The 26,725-nt window shown below is 40.7% G+C and overlaps 1 protein-coding gene across 3 annotated transcripts in view; it reads left to right on the top strand.

Moving 5' to 3' along the window:
• The first annotated feature begins 325 nt into the window (after window positions 1-325).
• Window positions 326-26,725, top strand: part of NPNT (nephronectin) — a 49,169-nt gene continuing 22,769 nt past the window's right edge. The window contains exons 1-6 of one of the 3 annotated variants that reach the window (XM_033060820.1): window positions 326-430; window positions 1,766-1,866; window positions 9,197-9,247; window positions 18,116-18,208; window positions 24,925-25,044; window positions 25,860-25,979. In XM_033060820.1, the coding sequence (XP_032916711.1) occupies window positions 360-430; window positions 1,766-1,866; window positions 9,197-9,247; window positions 18,116-18,208; window positions 24,925-25,044; window positions 25,860-25,979 (556 nt within the window). In that variant the 5' untranslated portion in view covers window positions 326-359. The remainder of the gene's footprint in view (window positions 431-1,765; window positions 1,867-9,196; window positions 9,248-18,115; window positions 18,209-24,924; window positions 25,045-25,859; window positions 25,980-26,725) is intronic. The other 2 variants (XM_033060822.1, XM_033060821.1) reach the window with 2 other exon arrangements.

Consider the following 26,725-nt stretch of genomic DNA (forward strand, 5'->3'; position numbering starts at 1 on the left):
GCTCCTGACAAGGAAGCCCACCCTCCCCAGTGACCCCCGAGCGCGGTTTGCGCCTCGCTGTCCGCAGCAGCGGGCTCTTTGCCGCTCTCCCGCCCCAGGTGTCCCAGGCACGCCAGGTGCCCCTGGCAGGGCGGGAGGCCCCGGGCGGGCCGCGGGCGCCTCTGCCGGGGTCGGGCGGCGCTGCCGCTCCCCGCGCCGCGCCTCCTCCGCCTGGCAGCCGGGCAGGGACCGGGAGAGAGAAAGGGAGGGCGCCGAGCTTGCCGCCGCCCCGGAGCCGTGGCAGTGCGGCCGGCCTGGGCGGCAGCCGGACCCCCGCCCGCCCGGGAGCGCCTCGGCGGCCAGCGGAGCCCCCGCCGGCCATGGAGCTCTCCCTGCGGCTGCTCCTGGCGTCCTGCCTCTCGCTGGGGGCGGCCGGGGAATTTGACAGAAGGTAGGTGCGGGGAGAGCGGGGCGGCGGCCGGGACCGGCCGGGCAAAGCGAAGGCTCCGTTCCCTTAGGGAGAGCGGAGGGAGCCCGGGCTCTACTCTTTCTGTCGCGGGGCGCTGTAGTAGCCCCCGGGCTCCTGCCTGGCACCGGGGCTGGCTCCCGGCGAGGCGGGGGCGGCCGGAGCCCTCGGCGGGACGCGTGTGGCGCTCCCGATGCGGGCAGCGGGGCCACAGGTGGAGGCGCGGGGCCGCTCCCGGAGCTCCCCGGCACGAAGCCCCTGCCTCCCGCTCCGAGTGCCGCGCCTGGCTCGGCAGCCGCAGCGCGGGCTTAGGTGCAAGATAAGTTCATCGCTCTCGCGGGGCTGCGTCCTGCAAGAATTAAAAACAAAGCGCATCGCGTGCTGTAGAAATAAAATTAGTTTATTGACGCCCGGAGGCGCTCCGAACAGACGGCGGCGGGGATCGCGGCTCAGGTCCTGACACGAAGCTCGGGGCTCGTATGCCCGCGGGCCGTGTCGCGTCGTGTCGTGTCCTGTCAGGTGTCGCGACCGGCGGCGCTGCAGGGAGCGGGCACTGCGCCGTGCGGGACAAGCGGCCGGCGCGACCCCCGCCCTCCCCAGGGTTCCCTTTTTTATTTTTATGGTTTTTGGGGTTTTTTTAAAAATAAGGATTTACTCAAATGCAGCTCTCAGGGGATTTCAGCCTGTCGTTAAAAGACATTACTGATTTAATTTCAATAGTTTATAGCTGTGTGAGGCCATGGTATCTTTTCCTTGGAACAAGGGAAGACTACAGCTCTCTTTTTATGTGTAATTTCTGTTTAACAGTCCAAGAAGCTTTTCTTTTCTTTTTTTTTTTTTCCATTAATGTTTCAGTGAGAAGGGTTGGCCATATCAGTGAGAAAATTTTGCCATATATTGTAAACTGAAGCAATGTCTAAACTTTACGATGGCGTTTATTCCATACCGTAAATTCTGTTTCAGACTTCTGAACTTCTGTTCTGTGCCAGCCTGGGAGTGGCAGCAGTGAGCGTACTGCAAAGCATGTCAGCTTTTCCAGGCTTTGCTCAGTTATCCTAATTGTCTTTTCCCCTCTTCACCTATTGTCATTTGCATTTTTTTAAGTAAACAATGTATTAATGATAGAATTATTCTAGTCTCAGCTGAGAACAGTTACTCTCTTCAGTAAAAGTAAAAAAAAAATGTATCTCTATGCAAGAGAATTTTTTTGATATTCTTTGTCTTTTGGCATTGGTTGGTAGGTTTTGGTTTTTTTACTCTAGGAGGATTTTAGCTGCTCTCAGTGAGTTTCACCAGACTTTGTTTAACTGTCTCATACAGGTGGCCCAGACAAATAGTCTCATCTGCCGGACTGTGTCGGTTTGGAAGCAGAATTGACTGCTGCTGGGGCTGGGCCCGAGTGGCCTGGGGACAGTGCCAACGTGAGTATCACTGCTGCTGGGGCTTCTAATCACTTGTAGAGAAAGCTTGTACGCACCTAGTCACGTCTTTCATGTGTTCCTTACAATGGAACACGTCCTTACAGTGCAGGGCTAGGCTTTTGCACGTGTGAGCCTGACTGACTTAGAAGGATGCTGTCATGTTGAAATTCTGTCTGTTTTAAGCAGTGCTAAAAATTATTGCAGTCAAGTAAGGTGAAGTGAATTTAGGGCAATGAGAATTTGGAAATTCCTTTTTGGTTTCTGCTTCATTTTGTGCTCTGATCTTATAACCTGGTGTAACTACACTGTGTCACATACGGGCACTGCAGGGCGATATTTGCATTAAAGAAGGAAACCAAAATTACTGTTATTTCCCTTAGAAAATTGATGGAATTGTTCCAATTAAGTATTAAACTCAAGCATTCTTTCAGTAACCCTAAACTAAGGGAATAATTCTGCCTGACAGCATCCTTTTACTGGGTCACACGAGAAGAGAAACATCTCTGAGATTCTCACATCTATCTAGACTCTGATATGACTGCAGGATAAGTCAGTAGATAAGTATTCATCATTAACTACATCTTCAATAAGAATTCTGTGGAGGCAGCTAGTATACTGTGTAGAAGTTAAAATTGTCAGGAGTGGTGTAGAGACCCCAGCTTGTTAGAATTACAGCCTTTGATCGGGGGATACTTACTCAAGTGTTCAACAGACATGAGGGACATCCTGAAGTTTTTGCAGGAATAAGCCTATAAACACTTAGCTTTTTTTTATTTTTTTATTTAGACACAAACATATATAATTTTCTGTCAAGCCATTTTCAAAATAAAACAGGTGTAAGTTTCGTAGTCTGTGGGGCAAACATTTGGCAAAAGATAGGAAAAGCCTTGGAAATGCAACTCTCAGCAAAGGTTTTGTTCAAATTTGTAAACAGCAAGACTGGTTTCTCACTTCCCAAGTATGTTAGAAGCCCACAAGGTTTAATATATATGTAAGATGACTAGTAAAAACTGTGGAAAATACATCTGGAATACAACATCCCTAATGCTGCTTCTTTGATGCAGAGTTCACTGATTGATACCTCTCAGGCCATACTATGAATAATTTTGATTTTTAGGGCTCTAATTAATAACAAGTAGCCCTTTCCTTGGCATGAGTATTTATGAGGAAGGAAGAAGAATATGTAGTAGGTTGATTGAGGCTACTCCAGATGCAATAGAAACTATGTCCACCTTTCATGATGCAGTTTTATTTAAAAATCATTGTGTGTTTAAATGTTTGAGGCTATGAAGGCAAATATCAATAATTTGTATTATTTTAAAAATAACCAAAACAAAAACCAAAAGAATCCAGATTGCTGTGTCACTGCAGCCCTTTTCTTAGACAAGTTGTCTCCCATGTAGTGACCATAAATTACAGCTCATGTTTAGGTGGGAGTCAGTTTCTCATAATTGCCAAATCTGATTTGTGTTTGCATTTTTATGATCTTGGGAGACAGGAATAGCATAAAGGGATACTACCAAAAGATTCATAATTAAAAATTGGAAATGAGACAAAAGTAATAATACACAGAAAGTAAAATTCTTTTTGTATTTTTAATTTTTTCAGTAAGGTAATTTTTAGTGCTAGCTTTTCCAAATACTATAAATGCTTTTTTTTTTATTTCCTTAAGCCTAAAGGTAGGTGAATTCTCAACTCCTTCCACTGCATTTTAGTCCGTTATTCACTAATTTGTCTCCATGCACACTTAGAGGATATGTAGATAGGTATTTTCTGGGATCATCTCCAGTAATTGGGACCAGACTACCAAAAGAATACAATTATCACCTAGGTGATAATATCCTCTATATAATCCCCCCTTTTTTTTTCTTTACATACCAATAATCTTATTGCTGGGTCAGAAGAGTCATAGGTATTTAGGTGAAAATCATACTAAAATTACCAGCAGCTCCTTCTCTGTTTTAAATGGGAGACAAACTATTGGCAAAATCAAACACGAAAATCTGCCCCAGTTGTGGGTGGTGAAAATTCCAGGCATATCGCAAAGCAGGAGATTACACTAAATGAAAGTGAATCTCTCTAGTGCTTGCAGCCAAATAGAAAGTCTGTAGTTAACTCTCTGCCTTGGGAATGTGGCACCCAGTATGAAGGATTAACCTGGCACAGAAGGCAACATTCCTGGCCTCAAAGGAAAACCTGGGTATTTTACTGTACAAAGGAATATTACTGAAAATTTTCCAAAAAGCCAAGAACATGATTATTTCTTCTGCTTTGTCTCTGGTCAAAGGTAAAGCTCTTAGCCCTGACACCAAAATGAGTGGCATAAATAGATGTCAGACTTTCTCTGCTCAATGTTTTCTTTGGTGTTTCAGTATAAGTTGGGTTTGCACAAGGAAAACAAGTATGGAGTCAGGCTTAAAAATTAGTAGTGAGGTCAAATGTATAAATTTCTCCAAAAAAGAAGCTTCAAATATTTAGGCAATAATGCTGAGCTCTTTATTAGTGAGTTGGAACTGCTGTTTTTCAAACCAACTTGAGCCATCCTTGGTATGCCTGCAACTGCTCCAGCACCTTTGGACTCTCACCTGCTTGCTCATGCATAATTTACCATGCAGACACTAATGATCTCTGAATTTATCCTTCTGACAACAAATGTACGGTGAGAGCCCTACTGGAGCCTAAGTGGAGCAGGCACACAGATACGTGACAGGATGGCCCCAGTTTTGCAGAGACCTCTGAACTGTGATGAGCCAAGAGCAAGTGGTCACAAATATACCTGGATATGTTTTCTGCTGTCCAGCTGAGCTGCTCAATCAGGCTTGTGTGGGCATGCCCTCTGCCCACAGCTGTTGAGAGAAAAAAAAAAGTGTTTGTTTCAACCGGCTGTGTGATTTAAGGTAATGGTTTAATTGTGACACATTTAAGCCTGGATATGTCAACTCTAACAGAGCAGGAGTGTGGCACAGCTGACTAGTGTCATTAGGGCTTTAAGCCTTGATGATTCCATGCTCATCTTCCATCCATAATCCATCCAAAGAGTTGCAAATGGAAACTGAACTATATTAGCTAAACTTGGTTCTGTGAAGTTATTCCTTTTATGTCCCTTTGACTGGCAAAGGAGTGCACATGGAGCATAATCATGCTTAGTGCTGCTTAGCAACGCCACTCAGCATAGCTCAGCTGTCTTCTGCTCTTATAAACATGTAGGAAGAAATTGAAATAGGGCCCTCCTTTAATTTACACTTCTTTCTTTACAACATCGTCTGTCTCTTCTTTACACCAATCAAGACTTGTGCACGCAGGTCTGATCTGTCTGCAAACTTGCTTCCAGAGCCTGTCAGTGTCAGCTGTAACATCTCAACCAGTAGAAATATTTGCTCTACAGTGACGTGAAATTCCCTTCCCAAATGCCCTTTCAAATTCCAGTAAATGCACTTTTTGTCCTTCAAACTGAAATAATCAAGAACTTTGAAACAAGTTGGATTTTGTTTTCTTTCTTGCAGGTTTTGAACGCCCAATGAGATCTATGTTTAGGCAGCTAAATGTATTTTGAGATCAATAAAAATATAGGCGTATTTTCAAAAGGGCTGAACAAACATAACTCAAATTCACTGGCATGTATTAGTCCTTGTAAATTGAAAAGCCATCCACACTTGTTTAGTGGCTTAGATTTAGAACTGGATATTCTCTATCATTAACATAACTAAGTAGCTTTTCTTAGATTTTGATTTGGTATGTAAACCAGATTAATTAGTTAAACCTAGTTTGTTAAAAGGCTAATTTGGAAGGAGCAGAAATGATGTTTAAGCGCCAGCTATTAGCTCCCATGAAGTGCCCTCATCATTGATAGAGCTGATCCTTTGCACTGAAAGACTCACAGCATCAATACTGTAAAGTCACATATTAAATATCCCACTTGAAATTAGTCCAAAAATCCCATGTTGTTGCCCAGCCTGTGGGATTTACTCACACTTTAATTGGTAGGAGTGGGAGTAATAGCTGTAAGTGGGAGTAATCACACAAAAGCCTACCTCTGTGAAAGATGGTATGTTGATAAAGTACCTGATGAAATATGTTTAAAAATAGAGTTGTTGTCTAGCTTTATGTCTTACTGTTGTGCACGCAGCTGAGCGATAACCCAGAGCAGAAGTGAGTGTAGAAGGGGTTTCTTCTGGATTTCTTTTCTCATGGCAGGGGAGGTGACTTCCTGTGACAGAGTATTTTTGGTGAAAGCAGGTATCAGTAGTGCATTTTTAATTCCAGAGTGGTTTTACACTGTACGGCAAGTGCCTCTGTGGTACTCTGAATGCGTTGTCCTAACCCAGAGCCCGTTCAAGGGGTTTTAAAGGACACGGAGAAAACCAAGCCAGGACACGTGTCCTTGAACGCATCTTGCACAAATGCAAAAAATAATTCTTTGTGGGTGTTTTTGCCACTCATCTATCCAGGTTCCCTCAAAACTGTTCTTAAAACTAATGATCTGTCTGCCTCTTTTTTTAGCTGGCTTACAAATATTTCTGTAGTTCTTTCAAAAGCTATAAAAATGGTTTCCGCGTGTGTGTCTTTCCTAAGCAAAATACTCCTGCTTTGAACTTGACTGTGTGTCTGTTTGTAATTGATTTGTACACCAGTTATATGTAGTCAAAGTACACTACAGATGTAAAGATTGTTCCAAAATTTTTAGCTGCAGTTTCACAGCAAAAAAACTGTAGAAAGAGGTAATACTTTAACATAGGTTTAAAAGGTTAAGCAGGATTTTTAAAAGAAAAACAGTATGAAGTGACTTGAATTCTCATTCTGCATTACAGTTTGGACAACTCCTTTGCTAGAGGTGATGGCAAAAATGGTTCCTTTTGCTGGGTTAACATGGGTAGAGAATGGATCTTCAGCTTCTATAAACAAATGCAGGTCTACTGTCAGATCCTCTGCTGACTGGAGTCTGTGTGACTGTTTGAGTCAGCAGATTTTGTCTGATGGAAAGGAAGTTTGACCAACAGAAGATGCTTAACAGGAATAAAATTTAACTGAACGTGGGTTTGATAAGCAGTGATATTTGATGACTTCACACATTTCTATGGGTAATTCTTCTTAAATAGTAAGAAAATCTATGCAGTCTGTCTCAAGAAAGGGTGGTGAACATGAGTGTGCTCTTTCACAGAGCCCATTGGTTGTAGCTCCATTTGGTTATCTCCTCATGCTGAGGTTTGTGTTTTACCTAGGGAGCCAGAATAGGTCAGCAAAGTAGTTTCCCACCATGACTGACTTAAAGACCTGGGGACAGAACAGTCAAGAATGTATAAAGTTCCACCATCAGTTTATACCTTCCTTTAGCTTTACATAATTTAAAAAGTGTTAATTGAAGGATATCAGGCTAGTGTTTAGATTTAGCCAAACAGTAGAAGGTATATGATGTTCTAAAAAATAGCAGGATGTTCTAAAGAGGACTTGCAAGAGAGAGGAGCTTGTAGAAGTTGATGTATAGCTGATGCAGGCATGACTGAGTGCTTTGCTGGGAACTGTGCATGCTGCTGCTGTCTTGCAACCCTTGGGAAGGCTCTTGCAGTGTCTGTGCTGCTGCTCCTGTCCTAATGAGCTCAAAGACTGTGTACCTGCTCTGTGCAATCTCTTACAGGGGTGTGAGGTGGTGGGAGGGGGAGGAAGTGGAAGGGTGGCTGTTCTCTCATTGATGCACAGAGGAGATTTTGTATAGCTAACAAAGTTGATGGGAGTTTTCCCATATAAATCATCCAACACCTCAATGGGAGAAGAGGCCATTGGCGGCTTAGGACTTCTGTTTCCTGCACATACCATTGGTTTCAGTGGAAATGGCAATTCTGTATAGCCCACAATGCACAAAAATAAAACCGTGATTGTATCAGTAATGAGCTGTGAAAATGCTGGTTCCTAGGAGGCTGATGCACTAGCAGAAGCATCCCTAAAGTCAGTAAGAGTTTTGCTACTGAATTTGTGGTTGCAAGATCACAGTCTGAATTAATGTATTGTGTTGCCAGTGTTTAATAAATGCTGATATGAAGCATGTCTGCTTCTTTTAAAATGACTGATATTTTTGTGCATCATCCCTGGCACTTTTCAAAGAAAAGGTATTTTATACAGAATTGCAATACTGCTTTGCACTGCTAATCAAGAATAAAAATGAGGTTTTGCTATTTTTATTCAGTTTTTTTTTCTGGTTTAGAACCTTTATGCCTTTAAAGCATGACTTTACTGTTTTAAAGATACAGTATCCTTTACCATTTCCCTACTGCATTACTCATGCACTATATATGTAGATTAGTACTTTTGCAGCCCACTTTTTTCTAAGGAAATGTCATCAGTAATGTGATTTGACCAATAACAACTGTAGTATATTCATAATTGCATCCTCTCTGAAAGCCTAGCAACAACCTGAGGAGCTTCCTTTCACTGTAACCAAAGCTAAGGGACTTCCCAGTTAAAACTAATTTAAACTAGTATAAGTTGCAATCATAGAAAGCCCTTCAAAGTGTTGATCACACACTACTTAAAATACAAAGAGCTGCAGTTGCTCAAGTCCCAACCTACTGTCACAAGGCTGTGTAGCCTAACAAGCCAGGCTGCTAACATTAAATTTATTGACAAATAAATTAATTTCAAATAGACTGAAACATATGTCTGTTTCATCTTACTTAAGTTTTGTAGCATATCTTGTTTCATGTGGTAGCAAGAACTGAAAAAGTTTCTAAGCATTACTTTTAATTCAGATGATATTACATTCTTAAACATTATAAAAATGACCAGTAAATTTATATGCCAACATGGTTATTGGTTGCAGATGTTCAGATACATATAAATGGATATAATTTTAATTGCTCTCAAATTAGCATCCAGATGCTAAGCGTTTGTGTTTGAGCTGTCGAGACACAACATTAAATTGAAAATATATACCCATACTTAAATGGAAGGATACTGTGTCTTTAAGAGAAGCATTTGTGTTCTGTTGATAGAAGTGTTGAACCTGAACCGTGAAACAAGAGATTTTTTACAACTACTTACTGTATGAAACTTGACAAAGTGTAGTTCTTTAGCTGATTGAATAAGAATAGCATCACATCATTATATTTAACTACTCTTATGTATCAAAATGTGTTTGTTAAATCTCCTAATGAAATACTGATGTATTTCCAATTTTAAATGTGTACCAGAATTTTTTTTATTGCAGAGAAACTCTGAATGTTGAATGTATGTAATTCTCCAGGAATGTAACAAGTTGATAAAAACCACAGCCAAGTCCATCCTCCTTACGGAGAAAAAAAAAAATCTGGAATTTCTCTTTTGGATATTTGTTTTGCAGCGTTCTACGTCTTAAGGCAGAGAATAGCCAACCTAAGGTGCCAGCCCAAAGGTTAGCTGAACATATTTCTTGAAATAATTTTGGCAAGGTTATGACTTGGAGTTATGACCTTGAAGTCCTAAGTTTACATGGAAATTATAATATGTGACAAGAAGATAATTTTTTGTTGTTTTTAATTTTTTTAAGCATTTGATTTGGGGAAGGTGAGGGGGGAGAGAAATTAACAGGGTTATTTTACCCCAGATGCCTATACAATGATGCACTTATTTTCTAAAATATTACATTTTTCCCTTTTCAGTCCTTTTCTTTATTTTACCCTCAAGCCCTGTGCAATATTTTTCCCTTTCTGCAAATTCTTTATACTCCCAGCAATGCTTTTACAAGCTGTCAGACCTAGGAGCCTAATTTGTTTTCATGGCATTGAATCATATGCAATGGGAGGTTATTGTGGGAAGGCTGAGGCACTTATTGCCCCCCACTGCCTGCTTTGCACTTCCACTATAGGCTGTTCTTAGAACAGGAAAACTTTACAGCCCTTGGTCTCCAGCAGTTTAGAAACTGGCATGTTAGAGCAAAATGAAATCAATGTAGTTTACTTTGCTATCCAGACTGTAGTCTGCTACTGCTTAGGAATTGATGTATCTTGTTTGTTTCTGGCTCACTGGAGAGGTTCCAGATGACTGGAAGCTGGTCAATCTGACACCCATTCACAAAAAAGGGTGGGAATGAGGATCCTGGTAATTATAGTGCAGTTAACCTGACCTCAGTACCTGGTGAAGTAATGGAACAGGTCATACTGAGTGCCATCACACAGCCCTTACAGGGTGGCCAGGGGACCAGACCCAACCAGTATGGGTTTAGGAGGGGTAGGTCGTGTTTGACCAACCTGGTTTCATTTTATGACCAGGTGACCCACCTGGTGGATGCAGGAAAGGCTGTGGATGTTGTGTACCAGGACCTCAGCAAGGCCTTTGACACTGTCTCCCACAGAATTCCCTGGAAAAGCTGGCACCCCATGGCTTGGGCAGGAACGCTCTTTCCTGGGTTAAGAACTGTCTGGATGGCTGGGCCCAGAGAGTGGTGGTGAATGGTGCTGCATCCAGCTGGAGATCAGTCACCAGTGGTGTCCCTCAGGGGTCTGTGCTGGGACCAGTTCTGTTCAGTATTTTTACTGATGATATGATTGAGGGTATTGAGTCTTTTCAGTAGTAATTTTGCAGATGACACTTAGCTGGGAGCGTGTGCTGATCTGTTGGAAGGTAGGAGGGCTCTGCAGAGAGACCTGGAACAGGATGGGCAGAGTCCAGTGGGATGAAGTCTAGTAAGTCCAAGTGCTGATCCTGCATTTTGGCCACAATAACCCTCTGCAGTGTTATAGGCTGGGGATGGTGTGGCTGGACAGTGCCCAGGCAGAAAGGGACCTGGGGGTGCTGGTCAGCAGCTGGCTACATGAACCAGCAGTGTGCCCAGGTGACCAAGAAGGCCAATGGCTCCTGGCCTGGATCAGGAATAGTGTGGCCAGCAGGAACAGGGAGGTCATTCTTCCCCTGTAGTTCACCCTGTACTGATGAGGCTGCACCTTGAGTGCTGTGTCCAGTTCTGGGCTCCACAAATTAGGAAGGACATTGAGACATTTGAGTGCGTCCAGAGGTAGCAACAAGGCTGATGAGGGGCTTGGAAGACAAACCCTGTGAGGAGTAGCTGAGGGAGCTAGGGTTGTTGAGCCTGGAGAAAAGGAGACTCAGAGGTGACCTTATCACTCTCTACAACTTCCTGAGAGGTGGCTGTGGTCAGATGGGGTCAAGTCTCTTTCTCCAGGCAGCAATTGACAGAACAAGAGGACACAGTCTCAAGTTGCACCAAGGGAAGTATAGGTTGGATATTAGGAAAAATATTTTTATGGAAAGAGTGATAAAGTACTGGAATGGTCTACCTGGGGAGGTGGTGGAGTCACCCTCCCTGGATGTGTTAGAAAATGACTGGATGTGGCACTTGGTGCCATGGTTTAGTTGAGGTGTTAGGGCATGGGCTGGACTCGATGATCTTGAAGGTCTCTTCCAGCCTAGTGATTCTGTGTGATTCTGCATATCCCTGTGGCAGAGGCAGGAGTCTCAGATAGGGAGGACCAAAGCGCTCAGCCATTCATCTTCCTGTGAAACCAGCTTTGTTATTGTGATACAGAAGTTACTCTGCTGAAGCTAGTGAATGTTTTATATTCGAATAAACAAAATATCAGTAGGACCCAGTTTGGGTTCTGTCAACACACAGATGTCATGCTATCCTGTTTCGACCTGTTAGAATTCTGTAGATGTAGAAAAATTCAGGTAACAAAAAGGCATTTGAGATGATAAGCACCATTCTTTAAGCAGTTTTAATGAACCAGTTGAAATGCAAACATGAAGCTTGACAAAACATGAAATATTTCTTGTTTTTCTAATTTTGCATCAGTTAGATGAGATTTTTAAAGAGTATTTAACTGTATAAGCATTAGATTAACCTCTACTGACTTCATTAAATCCTATTCATTTCAGTGTTAGCCATGCTTAAGTTATGCGTGCTGTGTAGTGGTGTTCTGAATAGCAAGGCATTCATAAACCAGGGTCTGGATTTGTCTGTGTAGTTTAGAAACACATTTGGCAGCAGTCGTAGCCAAGCCAAAAATTCACTGCAGTGAATGGTCCACACTGGTTGCCATTTGTCATGTTAATGTGCAGTTACCAGAATCATATGTGCAAACTGAGTAACTGATTTACTCGGCAGGTGTTGGAGCTGTGCATGAAAAATAAAGTTTACATAATGGAATGTTTACATAATGGAATGTGTGTTTCAGATAAAAACTTAAGCATGCATTTTGACAACTGAATGTCACAAATAAGGGTGGGTAATATTCAGGCATTAGATACTACCATTTTGTCTGATGTTATTGTCAGTTTCTAGTTACAAAAGTTGGTCAAGGGCATTTATTATCTTAAAAAATAGAGTAAGAAGTGTTGTGCAGATGAAATTCTCTGAAAATTAAGACCCAGTTGCCCTAGTCAGCCTTGTTAATTATCTCTGCAGAGATATAATCTGTGATATATACACTTATTTGGGAAGCAAAGTCACTTTTTCAGAAGTAATTCTCTAATGTGAGTTATGGGTATGATGTGTTTTTACCACTGTTTAGTAAATTTGAGGCAGGGTAAGCTTTATTATTAAGTTTTTTTTATTTTAAGCATTCTCTTGCCATTTTGAATAATTGAAGTATGTAGTTGAACAAGAAATATACACCTCTGAAAGATCTACAATGATTTATTTTACAAATTAGTTAATACCTTTGGGATCCTAGATCAAAATTACTTTGAATAAGGCAGTACCATTTTTGCAATCATTTTGTGATTGCATAATTTACAAAGAATTGCAAAACGTAAACAGAGAGATGTGAGCTGCAACTGACTCTGAGGGAGAGAAGTATTATGGAACTTGGTGTTGTGGTCTGTTAGCACCACAGGAGAAAGGCAGCCAGCTTCAGGTGAGGGAAGCAGTGTAGAGGAAAGATTCTTTCACTAACATGCAAGTCTTGTTAGAAAGCTTGGAGGGAATGTAATAAATGATCTGAAGATGGGAAATGTGTTCTGCAATCAGTAGTGTAAAAGGATCCAATAAAGGTTTGTGAAGATGAATACATTACGTAATCATTTCTGGGCTGCTGCAGAAATTACTTGCTGTGTTGGAGCAAATTGAATTTTAAGGAGCTGGAATCTGGAGTCAGAATAAATAGGGGGCTGTACGTTACTTGGGAAGAGAAGGCAGAAACAAGGTTATTCAGGCAGATGGTCAATGTAGTTTGTTTCAGATGCAGGTATTTCTGTGCATAGCTTTAGATTTCAGGGAGATGAAAAAAAGTTCAGAAATTGGGAGGCAAAGCAGAGAAAAAGAATGTAAGAATGATACTCAGTGCTGTTTTAATGAAAAACATAGCTAGGAGTGTTGGGAAACCAAAGAGATTTTAACTGCTAGAGATAGTCCATTAAGAAAGCTCAGGGGTTTCCATTGTTGGCCACAAATGAAGAATTAGTCAGGTAGGAACCAGGCAGTGGAATCTTCTGGCTAGGACTCCACCAAACAGTGTTTGGTGGTCAAGAAATAGATCATTAATGTTAAAATTCTAGAATAGAAGGAATAGAGGGGATATGTGGTGGTCATCTATGCTGTCAAAAGTGGGCAACTTAGTGCAGAGGAGCTGTCTGAGGGGTACTACCAAAGCAGTTCTGAGGGAACTGTGTGCAGTGAGAAAATGCAGATGAAATTTAAAAAAAACCCAGCGGTACAGACCCATAATGAATTTGTTGAATGTGCTTTTCATTTGTTGTATTTATGCAACAATTAAGGAACAATAATTCATAATCATTGAGTCATACTTGGATACCACCAACAGCAGGCAGTGGCTCAGAAGATGGGTGACTTCTGGCTTTTGCACAAGCATAACACATGCTTAACAGCATGTGCGTTTCACCAGAAATTCTTTCTTCCACTCTCCCACACTTGAAGAAAAGAAAAAATAAACAACCAATCATAAACCCAAACCACCCATTCACATTTCAATTCCTTGTGTTACTTTTACAGGAAGATTAATTTGTCCTGAAGTTAGACTTAAAATGTGGTATTTGTCACCTTGTTTTGGAGGAAAAAGGTAGTTCCTTCCAACTTGGAAAATAGGTACTTGGTGAGATTTATGGCCAATTAAAGTCTCTTGGATACCTCTATGAAGTTAATGGGAACTGAGAGCAAATCTTCACATCTGGCCCAAAAAAACGTATTTTAAATGATCCAACTGAAATGAATAATCATGAGACCAGTGTTTTTTGCTGATTATCTCTTGAATGAATTGGTCAATAAAGTGAAAAGCAAAGTTTAGTTACAGTTTTTATTCTATGGCACAGATAAAAAAGCAAGACTTGACTGAAGATGAAAATTCCCGTGCTTAGGATTTTTTTTCTGTCTGTGTCAGTCCACATTCCTACCCAATGGGAGTGCAGCCTAACAGCTTTCAGAGTAATCCTTGGAGATGTGGTAGGTCTTTTTTACTGATTCAACAGTAAATTAGCAGTCTCATTTAGAGTGGCACTTGGCTATGCAAGTACAATTTCAACTTTTGTTTACAACAATTACTATTATGAAGAGTAGAAAGTTTTTGCTGATTTTTGGCAGCCCTTTTTGGACTCTTCTGGATTTCACTGCCTTGTGTTTTTAAGAGAGTGACTTTCTCAGCCTGAGCTTCCCTAGTCGGGAAGCAAGTGTTACGTAACAGGCTGAAATCCAGGCACATGGATTGTTTCAGTCATGGTAAATGTGGGTCACTTGGAAGGAAATGATCTTATTGATTGTGGAGGAATTTTTCAATTTTCAAGAGGCAAAAAGTAGTAATTGGGAGAGCTTTTTCCTTCATTACTTGTGAGTCTACTTGTTTTCCAGAAAATGAGAAACTCCATTTGTCTGTGTGTGAACGGAGTGACTTAAGTACAGTAATTTCACGAATACAAGCCGCACCAATTTGACTAAGATTTTGCTCCTAAACCGGAAATGCGGCTAATAATCAGGAGCGGCTAATATGTGAATAATTTTCTGACATTTACAACCTCAGAAGTGCCTGCCAGAGTGCCAACCCGAGCTACTGCAAAGTCGACATTTCGCGATTGTTACAAATCGCTACTCTGTTGCACCGCGGGTGGAGCCTGGCTGCCTGCAGGCAGCATAGGGCGCGGGGAGAGAGGAGGGAGAGGTCTTTCCTTCCCTTCTCTGCCGCAGCCCGGGGAAGAGATGGGGGGGCCCGTGCTGCCATTGCCGCGGCTCGGGGAGGAGGGGAGGGACCTGGGCCGCCACTGCCACGGCTCTGGGAGGCGGCGGGGGGCTCCGTTCCCGCCCGCCGCCGCGGGAGTGGGGTGGACTCCGTCCCTGCCTGCCACCACAGGGCAGCGCCGGGCCGTGGTGACTGAGCGCAGTGGCCCCGCTGAGCGGCAGCTCCGGGCTGGGCTTCCTGGCCCCGTCAGCAACCCCTAGTGGGCTGAGCCTGCACGGCCCGAGCCGAGCCAGTAAACCCCGCCCTGCCGCCGTTCTGTTACTGTTTGGCAACTTTGTTGCACGCGGGTCCTCGCTGCGAACGACAGAGCAGCTTATACTCGGGTGCGGCTTATTTATGGACAAAAAACGAAATATTTGCCAACACCCAGAGATGCGGCTTATACTCAGTGCGGCTTGTATTCGTGAATTTACTGTACTCTGTTCTGTTGTATCTGGAGCTTTGCAAGAAAACAAGTAGAGTGGAGAATTAAAACACCCAGTCACATCAGCAAATGTAGTGTATGGTCAGACTCAGGCCGAACAGCTGAAATAGTTGTCTGCTATTTAAAATAAATGCCAAAAGTCTGGCTTAAGCTTATTTTTGTACCTACATCTTGTTGTTACTAGTTTCAGATAGAGCTTGTTGGGAGTCAGTGAGTGGATTTACTGCCTTGTATGTGCAGCTTCTCCTTCCAAGGATTTTCGTGCTGGAGATGGCAGAGCTGGATCTGACTCACCCCTCTGGGCCTGGTCACTCTGGTAGGGGTCAGTGGGGACCCAAGCCAGGCATGCAGACTTTGCTGAACCATCTGATTCTTTAGTCCTGAGCACCCTGCAAAGCCCCCGTAAAGTTGATAGGAAGACATACAAGTTTTATCCTGCGGGTGGCTTGATTCCTCGTAGGAAATGCCATCAGATTTATCTGTGGTGTTGGCTGAACTACAGATGTTGTTAAGCTTACTGCAGAGTTTTTGTCCTGTATATAGATACTCTTCAGTTGTATTATTGTATTGAATTTCAGCTGTGTCTAAATAAGATTGATAATGCTGAAATAGCCCAAGTTCATAGAATGTACTCTAATAAATAGGTTTTCTTCAAGAACAGTGTTTGACAGCAAAGATTTCCAAATACCCATCTAATGTGCAAAAGCCCCAGCATTTTTTGATGACTTTGACTTTATGGATAGTGATTTGCTACCCATTTGGAAGCCTCCCTTGGAGTAATAGAGACTTTTGTCTTCAAGTATGAGATTTTCTTTTTTCTCTGAGCTGCTGCTAATATACAATCTATGCAATTGAGGGAGGGACAAAAGGTTTAAAAACTCAGCTAAACTAAAGTTGCCACAGGTTCAGCTACAGAACTGTTAGACTTTACACCAAATTGATCCCATAGTACTTCTTGTTTCTTAAATAAATTCTTTAAATAAATGTATCTTACTTCACAATAGGGATCTTCTCTAAAGTGCAGTTGAAAATTCAAACAAGTTTTCAAAAACACATTTATAGTAATTTCTTTTTCTCTAATGTAGTTTAGAACACAACTTTTGTTTTTCCCTGGTTGCTTTGAAGTCATTAAGTTGGTCTTCATAGTTTTCAGTTTGCCACCATCACCTCTGATTAGACCTGAATCTATGAAGCCAGGAAGAATCTCGGCATCTAAATGACCTTCTAACAAAGGAGATCCTTTTTTCCTCTTTATGGCCATAGTGATTAAAAAAAGCAGTGTTTCCAAGTACAATGTCCTAGAAGTGTCTTATGATGGATCAGTTGCTCTTCAGTCAGACGCGTCCATTTCCCAAGGTCATACCTTCTGAAACATACCCTTTTAGTAGTCTGAGAAACTCCTTTCCCTTACACTTCCATTTCTAAATATGAAACTCTTTATTTCCAGACAGTGTTTGTTGAGGAGGAAAGCAAAATCTTTTACTTCTGTTGCCTTTTAAGATACTCTTTAACAATGGTTTGGAAAGAGACTTTACCATCAAGCTAGGAATATCCATCAGAAGCAGAACTGTAGATTTAAAACAAGGTTTTATTGTCTCAGGATCCGTCACTGATTATTTGTATGCACTATGCTTAAAAAAAGCCATACCTGACAATAAAGGGAGTCCTAAAACTGTCCTTAATAAAGACAATCCTAAAACTGGAACAAACTCCTTCTGTGCTAACAGTTACTTCTCTGGATATATTTGTGGGAATTGCCAATTCTGGATGCCTTGAATCTTACGGAGAAGATTTTCAGAACACCAAAGATGTATTTGGATTTTTCTTCCACAACCAAAATGAGTATCTTGTTTCTTTTAAAATGTTTTTTAATTCAACCCTGTTGAACAGCTTGGCTGGAAGGCAAATTACATTTTTGAATGTGTCTGGCAGATTTCTGTTAAATTGCAACCATGATACATCTAGTTTTATGATACAGCCCCTTGTTGTCAGATTAATATTGCAGCTGGATCTAGTTAGTTACTTGAAAATTCCAAATGATACTGTTAGTTTATAAAATGAACATTAAGCTAAGGTAAATAGATCAATCCTGGTTACAGGATATTCAGGTTATGCTACCGTCTGATTTCTGTCTATTTTGTGTCTATCTTGCTTTAGCAGAGAGCTCAGCAGGATTATGTATCGGCGTTTTGTCATATAATGATGAACATCATCTTAGAGCATAGCAAAGACTGCATTTTCCAGTAGGTTTAAAAAGTAGGTTTAATACTAGAAAAGCATTTCTAATGAAAAAGACTTAGAAATGCTGTTTAAAATTTTCATTTGTCAAATGTTTTTAGGTATGCAGGAGAATGTTCCTGTTGGCTAATCCTATATCAGCAAAAATATGTTTGTGCATGAATGCATATACTTCTGCAAGAGCAATGCTTTTGTTATTTGTTATTGAAGCCTTGAAACATGTTTTAATGAATTATGTTTGTGTCATATTGAGAGAGGTGCCAAAAAATGACTTTCTACTATTTCTTGGAGTTCTGTGTTTATTTTCTGAATATGACATAGACAGTACTACTATTTGTTAGCTAATTGCTGTTTATTTCGAAGTAAAGCACTGTCAACTGTGACTGGAGTGGAAAAATGATTATTCCTCTATTTACAGCTATATGCCAGCCAGGGTGCAAACATGGTGAATGCATTGGGCCAAACAAGTGTAAGTGCCACCCAGGATACACTGGAAAAACTTGCAATCAAGGTAAGAAAGAATTTATTTTTGAAATCGTGGAAGTATTGTTATCTCTCTCCCCACCCCCACCAATGCTGTGTGTTTCCCCTGTGTTTATAGAGTAATGAACTCATACACCAGGTCTGTTACTGCTGCAGCAAGTCTGGTATTTCGACTGACATTTGTAGAGAGATTGATACCTGCGGTGGAAACAGGGAAAAATTGCTTTAATTCAGAAGAAATCAATGAGATTAATATATAGGATGTAGTTACCTGCTCTCCTTAATCAGAAACAAATTATTTAAACCTTATGGTCAGGATTGTTCTTTTTTATAAAGTCACAATTTTCAGGTTTGAATAATGAAATAATATTTATTTATTTAACAACCCCATAATCCACACATTCTCATTTTAGTGTTTGTAATTCTGAACTAACTAAGTTGCATTAAATTACAAAAGTGTTGGTATAAAGATGAAGTTTCTCTTACTGGATTATCAGGTTTCATTTTTTGAGGTTTTTTTTTCCTCCAAAGTTATGTCCAAAGCAGGTAATGGTATAAAGATCATAGAGTACAAACAATCAGTGAATCGTAATATGTGATTTTTAGACTTTGATGGGTAAGACATGTTCACATACAAAGGTATCTCATTTATCTCTCTTTTGCAATTGTCTCAGCCTACAGGAAAATTCATGCATTTTGTAAGTGCTGAGGAAGTATGGTAGAAGAGTATGATATTTAGAATTGTTTTCTTCTTCAAGGATGTACCCTGATGTTGCTGAATTTCCTATGACATGTTGATTTTTAGACTGAGTTATTTACTATAAAATTAGATGCATATTTATTTTCAGATTTATGAAGCCTTCCCAAACTGATGTGGAAATGTGTGTTGTATTTTTCAGTTTTCTCAGAAGTTTCTGTCATCTCTTATATTTTCCTGTCTTTCCCCCCCGCCCCTTACTCTGGGCAGATACTTTAAAGGATGTGTTGTTACAATTTTATTCTATGTGTTTTAATCAGACCAAAACTTTTTTAGGAAACAGTGCAGTGAACAAACAGTTATAGGTATGTGTAGCAGTTTTTATATGCAGTAAATAGTTTAACATATCAAAAGAATGCTTTACAAATTGCTGGAGGCTTCAGTCTTGAACTAAAACTATTTACTTGCCACTAAATGATGCTAAGGAAGGAAAAAAGGTGGTAGGTTATTAAAGGAAGCACTTTGGGCAGTATTGATGAAATATTCTTATATGGTGTTGGTGGCAAAGCTGCCCTGGCAGATGGAGATGAGGTTTCTGAGACGCCAACTGGTGCTGAAATCCACCAGTTCAGCTGGCTGCTGCTGCTCTACTACATGGTGAGACCCTTGAGCTGTTCCTGGGGCCATGATTTTGTGTTTTTGCTGATTCAGTGTTTGGATGAGACTTGAAAGTGCGCAGTGAATGCAGAGTCTGCTTTTGCTGGGAGGAGATTCAAATGCTACAGGATAAATGTGACCTATGTTATTATACCTTAATACAGCACCTGGACTGTTCAGGGCCATTTTCTCAGTCCTGTTCTAGAATAGTAACAGAGGCAATAATGTTGGCAGAGGAAATGATGGAGTTCCCTGTGGAGATGGAAATCTTTCTAGGATATGTGAATGGTTCTGGGCTGTCAAGTATGCTCATGTTCTTGGTGAAAGGCATTCTTTGAGTACAAGCTCTGATAAACACGATTTACATCTCATCTGTCTATGTGCCCCATGGATCACACTGTGTTCCTGGGACTGATGCAAGAGCTCGACTCAGCCTCACAGCAGAACTGTTTAGCCCTGACTGTGTGATGATGCTGGATTCTTGTCCTTTTCCAGTGGTGCTGCAGCTGCTGTGACAATCCATAGCTTGTTTAGATCACTCAGAAGTTAAGACTACCTGATGCTTTTTAAATTATGTTGCTATCATCAGCAATCAAATTGCAGTGACTGCACAAGAGCTAACCATGTGTTCTCCCTACAGCATTCCTATCTCCTGAATGGCTTTAGTGTTTCCCTTCTGGCTTTTTGATCCCAGCTTTACAGCTGTAAGCAGTGAAGAAACAGAGCAACTTGAGCGAAAATACCCTCTGCCACCTCTCTTAATTTATAGTGATAATAACAGAACTCATACTTTCAGAATGTGTTCATCAGAAAATTGGTAGCTGCTCTTGAAGAAAATACAAATAATATTCTGTAAGACAAATACAAATAGTTGTAATTTTTGCTAGCAATTTAAAGCACATACAGGCTAACTTTCTTTGGCTGGGAAGGGTTGTCTTTATCCAAGAAAATCTAAAGTTGCTTTTCTGTAACTTCCTATTCTCTTACCCTGTTTGTTCTTGTCAGCACTTGATATATATGTATATTTATTAATTTATAAATGAAGTTATGCATACCGCCATATTTTTATTATACCTTCTCCCTATTCTGTGAAGATGTGCAGCTGTACACAAGTCCACTTGGTCAGAGCAGTGAAGCTCTTGTGTTCCACCCCCTGGATCATCATGCAAGAAATGTAGCAGCAAGGGGTGAGGTGGTCCTGTGTTTCAGGTGTTCTGTTCCTCCTTTCTGCACAGCTTCCTTCAAACAGGGGTGCAATTTCTTGCAGAGGGGGTGGAGGCTGATAGACTCCTCAGTGGCTGGGATGTGAAAGCTGAACCTGCAGTGCCCTTAGCATGCAGAGCAAATAATTGGTTGTATTTCACTGGTGCTGCTGTGTGTATTCTGGAAAGTTTTGACTCTCTGCCATAACTCATGGTTGTCATTTGCATTTGTTTCTTTCCTCTGCTCTTCTTTCAGAGCCTGCCTTTTTTTACTTTTCGGAGTCCCTTTGTAAAGTGACAGTGATGGAAATTGTTTATCAGGTTAGATAAAGACAAAAATGTGATTTAGATAAAGTTGGGAATTGTACAAAATTAGGGTTTGGAATTTGGCAGCTGTTAATCAGACTAAGTGAACAAAACTCTTCAGGTGTTACAAATCTCTTATGAGGTTGACATGGTAGTGTGATTGCAGTTGCTGGAAATGAAAGCTGATCTACTGTTTATCTTATGGTGATAACAGTTTAATTTTTCTACTTGATTTCTGGTCTTTGGCTTTCTATTTTCAGAGTTAGGTAAATGTAGTATTGAATATTTAACTTCAGTGTTACCTGATCTGAGTTAGGTGATAGGCAAAAAAAGGCAGAAAAAGTCTTGGGTGCTGAAGTCTGCAGAAGCTAATGAAAAGAAAATAGCGGAGTATATTGAATCTGCCTAGAAATGAGTGGCCCATTGTTGGGTGTGCACTGAAGTCAGTCCGTGAGCATGTGTGGTGCAGCCCAGCACTCAAAGGAGTCACATCCGGGTTCGCCAGCATAACACTCTTGTCTTTCCCTTGCACTCACATTTCGTTTCATTTCTTTAGATATAAAATGCTTGTGCTCAGCAGCTTGTGTTTGTTATAAACCTGTTTTCCATAGTGGCCAAAACAGTCAGTCTGCTTTTTTGTACTCTGCTGCCTTGTGTTACTTTGAAATCAAGAATACTGGTTTTGCATTGGCTGTGCAATTGTAGGCAACATGGGAAATTAAATGGCTGAACAAGGAAATCCTCAAATGCAGGACAGTGAGTGGGCATTCCCACAATGAAATTAACGGGATTTGTTAAACTTTCTAATAGTGTTGCACTTTCCCATAGTATTTTACTAATAGCTGTCTATTTGTCAGTACCAGAGCATTTATTTCTGTACTAAGAATACTTTGTATCAAGTGATGGTGTAGAATTCAGAGTCCTGTAGAAGGATCCAGTATTTTAAGGCTCATAATATAATCTATACTCTGTGCAGGATGATATAATCAGAGCAGTCATAAATTCTCATTTTCACCTTTGAGTCTGTGGTCATAACTCTGGAAGTAAGTGCACAAGAGTTCTTAAGTTGTCAGGAGTATCTAAACTTGGGAACTGAAGTGCAGTGGAATTTAAACACTAGAACTTAAGGCACTGTTAAGATTCTGCCCTGTCAACTTAATTTCAGTGTTACTTTTACATATTCTGTCCCTACTTCTAGTTAAATATTTTATACTTAGCTCTGTTATGCCTTTATTTTGCAAAGTGGTGCTTTTTGTAGGAAAGAGGAAGAATACAGATATTTTTGACTAGGAGAGCTTCTTTTTCCTCTTACTTCAAAATGATGGTTGTCAGTGAACCACATTATATTCAATGTTATAGGTTCTTTGGGGATACATTTATGAATTGAAATCAAATGCTAGCAGTGTTTTTGAATGTAACAATTACTTTCTTAACAGACACATTGCATGTGTAATAAATATGTTAATACAGTTATAATGTCTGTCAGGAACTGCCTATGTGTGGTATGTTTTACAGAAAAAAGAAAAAGTAACTTTTTTTTTTGTGCCAGCAAGAGAAGTTTGCCTTTCAAAATGTGAGCTTTCATCTGCTTATTATTGGAGATTTTTATGTAAAGCTTTTTTCACACAGAGGTTGAAAACTTGTCCTTGCCCTCTAGCATAATCATCTGCTGCACTTCCATTTGGCCTAGGTATATACTTACAGTCACAAGTCCTAGCAGAAAATCCTGCTTTCACAGGACAAAATGTACCTTCTTCTGCAGCTGTTTCTCTCAGACCCAGCAGGTACTTTCTTGTGAATGTGGCATTGGTGCCTGCTGTGAGAAGTATATTCTCCTTGCAAGGCTGAAACTTTTTCCAACTCCCAAAGAGTGAGAGCTGAAAAGGGGTGCTGCCTTTGCAGCACATGATCCTCAGGAAGACTGTGAAGGTGGTCATCACTCCTTCTTTACCATGCAGAGGTCCAGCCCTAATATTGGCAATCTTTCCTCATCAAAGTCCTGCTTAGGCTCACCTGATTTTCCTCACCACTTGAGAAGAAAATATTCCCCTTCAGGCTTGCTGGAAACATCTTGTTCAGCCTTACACAGGAAGAAATGGAAAATTATATCCCTTACCACTACCCTCTTGCAGAAGTGAGGAACAGGAAGTATTCTTGTCCTTAAACATGCTGTTCTTCCCAAGACCTTGGAAAATGAAGTAAGGGGAGGAGTTCTGGAGAGGGCCATGTCTGCATGATGCTCGCTATTCCTCAGTCCCATGAAGATGGAAACAAAGTAGGTCAGAAGACAGCAAGTTTTATGATGCACATAAACACTGTTGGGAGCTCTCAGGAACAGCAGTGGCATAACAGGCAACATCCTTGCAGCTGAGTTTGGATTATGTCAGTGACTTGTAGTGTGATACATGTGTTTTTCTCTTGATGGCTCTGCATTTTACCAGTCAAATTGAAAGGGAATATATTTCTCAGTTTTGGAATACCATTTAAAAATATTTTGCCTGAAAAGAGTAAGATGCAGAATGTTACTCTCAAAAGCTAAGGGATTACAGAGTTTCAGGACAAATTTAGAATCCAAACATTAACAACTTCTAAAATTCCAGGTATAGTTGTTTAAAATCAATGCTTTCTTAACTTCACCTCTGCAGTGAATGTAACTTTTTAAATTCAAATTACTACATAGATCCAGTTAAGTTTTCTGCTTTACTTTTTAAAAGCAATCAATGAATTACTGACTTCATTGTAACAGAGGTGTATTTCAGCATCTTAACCCTGAGCCTTTGCCTCTAGTCCACAGGAGGCATCTGTCACCTCCTCAGCTGGCATTTCATGAAGTGGCTGCTTTTTGTGTCTGTATGTGTATGTGTGTGATGGAAGCCTCAGGGTTTCCTTTCTGCTGCATGGATTGAGTGACACTTGATAAGATCGTGCTTAGTACTGGGAGATGGCTCTATGAAAACTTCTGGAAAAAATGGCAATTGTCTGTCTGCAGAAGACCTACAGACAGCATGGTGCAGTATCAGAGATAACTCGTTTTTTTAAATTCTTGCTGGCTGAATTTATTAATAAATTTATTATTTTCATCTTTGTTGTCATATTTGTGCATCACTATACAAATAACTAACAACAATAATAACTAACAAATTATTCTGGTCTACTCAGACAAAATCAACACATATTCTTTGAAGAGAATTCTGAAGGAAATAATTTTCTTGTTTGAAGTTCTGTCTACTAATATGGAAATTGTAGGCTACATATTTTCAGTTCAAGCCATGAATTCTCTATTATATTGTAAATCTGAAATGCTGGCCCTCATGATGGTCCTTGACAAATATAGCTGATGTCAGATACTTTCTTCTAGTAATTTCTAGATGATAAGGAATACATTTTTCTCTGTGAGATTGTTTAAAGTAAGTTGGCATCAGCTTCCCTGCCTTCCTCTGCTACTAATTTTGAAGCATGATAGTGAATCACTGAATTGCTGTCAGAATCACTGATAGTGATTGCAGAGTGATGTTTGCTTTCTTTCTCCTCCGCCTTCTTCCAAGTGTTGCCTGGTCCTGGACATGGCATCAACATGAATAGTGGCAAGATGTGGGCAGCCTGAGCTTGTGTGTTGTCTAATGAAACAGTTGGCACTTCATCTAATACTAATACTGACATTTTTTAAAAGATCTGTGAAACCAAGCCAAGTAAGCTGCTTGGCTGGAGGGATGAACAGCGCTTCGTGCAGGATTTTTTGGATGCTTGCTGTTAGCTGAACTGCCTATAAAAAGCTAATTGCCGTATTTTCCTTCCTTCTCCAGCAGCCTGAACTGGTAGTTTTGCCATGCATGCCTTGTATGTTTTCTTTTTCCACCCTCTTCCCTGTGCCCTTCATTTCAGATCTGAATGAGTGTGGACTAAAGCCGCGGCCGTGCAAGCACCGGTGTATGAATACCTACGGCAGCTACAAGTGCTACTGTCTGAACGGCTACATGCTTATGCCAGATGGAACTTGCTCAAGTACGGCCAGCCTTGTACTTGCTCTTTTCCAGCTTCTCAAAATCCCTGCTCGAGCTTCCCCAGAAAACTTTTATGACATGAAGATGAGTCCCAAAGTGAAAGATTAATCTTGCTGGAAATTAGGCAGCCATGCAAGATGAGCTCCTTTTTTTTCCAGTTGAATTAGGCTGAAAAAAAGAAAAGCAATTGTTTTGATTTTATTAGTTTTATTGAAAGTTTCCCCCAAAGCATTTTTCAGTGCTGTAAATCATTGTTAATTGGCCTTTGAGGACAAGTGCTTGCAGTTTTCATTGCAGCAAGACACCTGCATTTCTGCTGCCGTATGGCCTTATGAACATAAAATCTTTAACGCTGCTGATGTTGGTTGTTTGACTGGTATAAAAATTATGCTGCCCTCTCTGGAGATCAGATTCCTACTTGCTCCCGTAAAAACAGTTACTTTGAATATCTGCACAGAGAGAAGGGGAGAGAAATTACCTTCTATTAGAGATGCCCCATTTTTAAATGGCCATACTGTCCAGGAGAGTCTGTTGTACATATTAAGCTTTATATTCTGAGGACTGCATTCAATAGCATTACTTACTACAATTGTGGTTTTCTCCTTTTTTTTTTTGTTATTTTCTTAGAGATGTAGTTTGTGGAAAGAAAAATTTCACTAGCAGATGTATTTCCTCTTTGAAGGATACCTGAGAAACTCAACAAGTATTTCCCCACTTTTATCATAAATATGCGATGTCTAATTCTCCAGAGTTTTCAGTCATTTTCTAGTGCTGATCATAGTCTTTATCTAGATATGTTAAATTGTTTTTCTCCAGATGCCCTTTCTTGCCTGATGGCAAACTGTCAGTATGGCTGTGACACACTGAAAGGGGAGGTGCGCTGCCGCTGTCCTTCTCCTGGGCTGCAGCTTGGGCCTGATGGCAGGACTTGTGTAGGTAGGTGATCAAATGGTGATCTAATTTGATTTTTTTTTTCTCCAGAATGTTTTTATCCTTACACAGAATGCATTTCAAGACAGTTTGTCAGATGTACTTAGAATGCATAGAACAGGCAGTTTAAAGTTGTTAATAATGAGCACAGTTGTAGGGCTGTTGCTCAGGTGCCCTTGTGTCAGAGATTGCCAGTGTTTTCCTCCTGTCCTGCAAGATTCATTGTCTGCCTAGCAGACTCCTTAGTATCCAACCCTCGGCCCCTGCCACTCCAGCTACTGGATCGTTTTAAACTATTGCTAACTCCAGAAAGTCTGCCTGCATAAAAAAAGTAATGAGGGGATAACCTTTCCCTCACAGCCAACAAGGTGGTGCCTAGCTCAGTGGGTAGAGGGATAATTTGTAAAATCGCTGATATTATAGTGGGGCAAGGTGATACATATTCCCAGTATAAGTGGGATAGAATGTGCTGTCTTTCTTCCATATTGTGAAAACTCTAGGTTAAAATAAACACAGGAACTTTCAGAGTATAAAAGTGAAATATTGTGTTCCCACGTTTGTGAACATGGAAAAGGTGTTTGTGGTTAATGAGACTCTACTATGGTCTGAAGAACAGTGACATGTGATTTCATCAGTCATTAACTATACATCCTGAGTGGGATATGATGCTCCAGTGATTTTATTATTTATATTCTATGAAGTGCTACAGTTCCATAACCAGTAACACTGAAAGAGTATAAGAAAATGGGGAT

The sequence above is a fragment of the Catharus ustulatus genome, chromosome 5, assembly GCF_009819885.2.
Source record: "Catharus ustulatus isolate bCatUst1 chromosome 5, bCatUst1.pri.v2, whole genome shotgun sequence".
Taxonomy (NCBI): domain Eukaryota; kingdom Metazoa; phylum Chordata; class Aves; order Passeriformes; family Turdidae; genus Catharus; species Catharus ustulatus.